Source organism: Asparagus officinalis, unplaced genomic scaffold (genome assembly GCF_001876935.1).
Source record: "Asparagus officinalis unplaced genomic scaffold, Aspof.V1 AsparagusV1_Un11, whole genome shotgun sequence".
NCBI lineage: Eukaryota > Viridiplantae > Streptophyta > Magnoliopsida > Asparagales > Asparagaceae > Asparagus > Asparagus officinalis.
This window is the reverse complement of record NW_017972277.1, coordinates 98,217-102,796: the sequence shown is the minus strand read 5'-3', so window position 1 is coordinate 102,796 and position 4,580 is coordinate 98,217. Positions and strand designations below refer to the sequence as shown.

At 32.1% G+C, this 4,580-nt stretch overlaps 1 protein-coding gene across 2 annotated transcripts in view; it reads right to left on the bottom strand.

The window, feature by feature from the left end:
* Nucleotides 1-695: 695 nt before the first annotated feature.
* Nucleotides 696-4,580, bottom strand: part of LOC109827057 (SNAP25 homologous protein SNAP33-like) — a 7,430-nt gene continuing 3,545 nt past the window's right edge. For both annotated transcript variants that reach the window (XM_020394021.1, XM_020394022.1), the window contains 4 exons: nt 2,511-2,604; nt 2,297-2,430; nt 2,107-2,204; nt 696-972 (listed from right to left, as the gene is read on the bottom strand). In XM_020394021.1, coding sequence (XP_020249610.1) covers nt 873-972; nt 2,107-2,204; nt 2,297-2,430; nt 2,511-2,604 — 426 coding nt within the window. In that variant the 3' untranslated portion in view covers nt 696-872. The remainder of the gene's footprint in view (nt 973-2,106; nt 2,205-2,296; nt 2,431-2,510; nt 2,605-4,580) is intronic.

The following is a 4,580-nucleotide window of genomic DNA, read 5'->3' as shown; positions in this document are numbered from 1 at the left end:
ACCATCTCAAAACCAGCGGTGGTTTTCAATGAATTGAACTAGCAATATATATATATAATCTATAATTATATAAATCTTAACAGTAGTTAAGAGCTAATCCAATCATGATTTAAACATCTAGCAGGAACCAAATAACGTCCCATGAACTGTCCCCTTCATGGACCAGGCGGGGCACTGGGGCGCCGGGACACTTTCCATTCTTGACAAAATACCATCTGCACGTCTGCATCATCTAAGTAAAAGCTTATTTACTTATTATTGGATACATATAGGACCTCAATTTTGAATTCAGCAGACTAAGAATCACCCAACAAATGTTTTTTTACAGTTCACTTTCTTAATTAAGATACAAGCCTTAACGCTCTGGATCCAAAACCTCTCACCTCCAACTAGCTGATAACTTGGAGATGGTCCAATTTTCTCAATCCTTATTGTCTATATCATTTCCAAGTGATAAAATCATGCCACGTCATATCTCTGTTCTCTTGAAAACCACGGGTAGATTTCAAAATCACTATAGTCAAAACCACTACTTGTGGTAGTGAAAATATTAGGTTGAGTAATCTTATCCACTGGAATTGTGACAGACAATAAGGTTTAAGAGAATTAGATCATCATCCTTATGTCCCCTCTTTCTTTGCTTAAACAAGGTAAGAACACAAAATATAAAGCATGAAAATACTTCAACATACGTGAGGCAAGAATACAACAGATATAGTCAAGTTTACTGTATTTCGAATTTCAATACAAGAGGTGATGATATTATTCAATTGAAGCAAATGACGTGAAACTTGAAATACATGACCTGATAATGGTCAAATAGTTTAGGAAAGAATTTAATAAAATCATCCTCTTCTATCAATGTTGAAAGTTCACTTTCCAAGCAAGCGACGACCTCGAATGTTTGCTCCCCTCACTCTGAAATTTAACTCCCCTACATCATCATCCAAATGGTCCAGAGCCTTGTTCTGCCTGCAGTTTTACACAAATATAACAATATTGGTCATAACCCATAAGTATCTTTAAATGAACTAGGAAAGAGCGCATTCCATGATCCTTTCTTGAGCCAATGACAGAAAATTATTACTTATATTAGTTGGATAAATCTACCCTCAGCTGGATTATTTCAAGACAAATATTTTACAATTGCCCTCCTTCACGGCATATTTGAACTCTACACAAAATGGCCCATGTACATTTAAATGCAGTAAAGAGCCATTTACATGATCCTTACTCATAACATGTAAAAGATAAGCACAGAATATCCTATTTCAAGGTAAATATTTTATACTTGTCTTACTTGTCCGCTTATTTGAACTCTACACAAAATGGCCTATGGACCTTTAATGAAGTAGTGAAGAGCACATTTGTATGATCCTTACTCACAGCATCTAAAAGATCAACATAGAATGTCCTATGAATATCTTCAATTATAGGTGAGCATAGTTCGGCTCAAACCGAACAAACCGACCAAACCGGCCGAAATTTGAGAGTTCGGTTCAGTTTTTACTAGAGTTCGGTTTGGGTCGGGTTGAAGTTTTTTCAACCCGAACCGACCGAATTGTATTACTCATTCTAATTATTATCCGCATTTGCTTAAATCCAACCCATCATAATTCATATAGAGTTGCTTGCTGCAGCTTGATATCTTTTTCTCTCACGCGACCTGATAGTGAGAAATACCCAACAATGGTGTCCTCTTCAATTCTAGGGTTTTTCATCATTTCTAGTTCTCGATCTCTCTCTATTATTTAGTAGCATTTGATAGTTCATAAATTTCAATAAATTAAAGTGTAGGAGACTTCTTTCTTCGTCAATAGATTAGAGGTGAAACTGAATTTGAACATAACATTTGTACCCAAGTAAAAACTAAACAAACTGACCCGACCCGAACCGAACCGACTTGAATCGGTTTGAGTCGAGTCGGTTCGGTTTTGAATGATAGGCAGTTCGGTTCGATTTGGCCAAATTTGGCAAAAAAACCGAACCGATAGACCGATTGCACAGCCCTATCTCCAATCAACAAACTAATTCAAATCTACACTCAAAAGATTGAAAAAAAAAACTTTTGATGATGTGGATAATAACAGAAAAACAGAAACTTACCTCTCAATCTCAGAGCCCATGTCAACAGCCATGTTCTTCAAATCTCCCAACAGATTGCTCAGATCTGAGAGTGCATCATCTTGTTTTGCCTTTTCTACCTGTATAGTTTATAAATTATAAATTAGTCAATACACAAATAAGGCTTGGCAATTGATATACTATCTGTACTCAATAAAGCTACAAAATCTACCTGAACTTTGTCTAGTGCGGATGAAGATTCAGAAGGATACTGTCGAGGATTTGATCTCGACTTGGTAGGACTTGAAGATAAACCTAACCTTTGTCTCTGCTCCATGTGGTTATCCCTCCTTATATAAGAATCATCTGTGCGTATAAAGGCAAATCAGTAAGTTTCTACATAAATTCATGTTAATTTATCAGAAATTCTTTTATGGTTTGTTTACCTCTAGTTAAAAGTGGTCCTTTTATCTCTCGAGTTTTCTTAGGCTTCCATGTCTTTGAAAAGAGTCCACCAAGACTTCCCAAAAGCTTCTCCCCCTGAATCACACATGCAAGGAACAAAAAAGATTATCTAACTAACAATAAGGCCTTTTCTCATGTTTACACTTTACATTCACAATCTAAATGATTTCTAGATCTGATAAGATCAAAACTCAATTTTGTACTTAAACTAGGCATAGCAAACCATCAAAAGGAATTAAATCAACAAATCAAACAATGCAGATTTATCCGCACAATATTAACTGATGAAGAATAAAGGTTGAAATATCTCATAGAGGAAGCTCCCAATAAGGTGCCTATCTTAGTAGTAAGATTGAGAATGTGACGAGAGATTTATGATAGATGCTTAAACAAAAAGAGAAGATAAACAATTTACAAGGACACTTGTCCTGATGTCGAAGTGGCCGGGAAAATTCCCCCTCTTCAAACCCCCAAACCCGCCCCCCCACCCCCCCACCCAAAAAAGAAGAAAAGAAACACTTGTCAAACTCACCAACCCCCACGCGGCACACTGAAGAGAGAATGGAATTTTGCAACTTCCGCCACTTAAAAGGAAAAAAGTGTTAGATACCTTGTGCATTATAGAATAAAAAAATAAGAAAAACCTTCAACCTTCCAACTAATAAGGTTATGGTTAGGAACCTGTCCATCCAGGCCGGCCCGGCCAGCGGGCCGGCCGGGCCGGAAATCCGAGCCCGGGCAGGGCTACCCCGGGCCCGGATACCCGCGCGGTCCCAGATTTTTTTTATTTTTATTATTTTTATTTTTTTTAAATTTAAAAAAAACAATAAACATAAAATTACATAAAAATTATATTATATAATAGTATATATATATATATAATATATATATATATATTATATATATATATTTTATACTCATTATATATATATAATTATATATGTACATATAAGTTTATGTTATATATATGTATAGATATATAAATATATATTTATACTCATTATATGTATTTATACTATTGATATTAATATACTATTATCAGTACATATAAGTTTATGTTTATAATATGTGTTATATATATATCAAATATCTATAATATGTATAATATATGTGTATATATTAAAGTATACTTATATACAAGCAGAGAGAGTATAAATATATAATATAAGAAGAGAGCATACTATACATATATATATATTATATAAGAGATTAAACATATATAAGAGAGCAGATATACTTATATTTATATATACTTAATTATTATACTAAGTAGCCCAAAGTATTCATGTCATTATATAGTATATGTATATATATATACACACACACTGACACACATATAATATATTATAATAAACAATTGTTAATACTTATAGTAATTACATAAACAAATGTATTATACATAAACACACACACACACACATATAAACTTATATATACACCACATTATATTATACATATATAAGAGAGAGTATACTTATATATATATATATATATATATATATATATATATATATAATATATATAATATATATATATATATATATATATATATATATATAATTATATAAGAGATATATACATAAATAAGAGAGTATACTAAAATATACTTTATATAAGAGAGTATAACACTGTATACTTATATATATACTTATACATATATTATATATATATAAGAGAGAATATACTTATATATACTTATATACTAAGAGAGAGAGAGTATACTTATATAAGAGAGAGTGTACACTGTATACTTATATATACTTATACATATATTAAGAGAGCATACTTATACATATATATACTTATATAAGAGAGAGTATACTTATATATAATTATATACTAAGAGAGAGTATATATATATATATATATATATAAATTATATATATATATATATATATATATACACACACATATACATATATTTTATATATACATATATTATACATATAAGAAAATAAGAAAATAAAAAAAATAAAAAAAACACTGTTCCGGGCCGGGCCGACGACCGGGCCCGGGCCCGGGTTTCCGGGCCGGGTTCCGGCCCGGCTGGG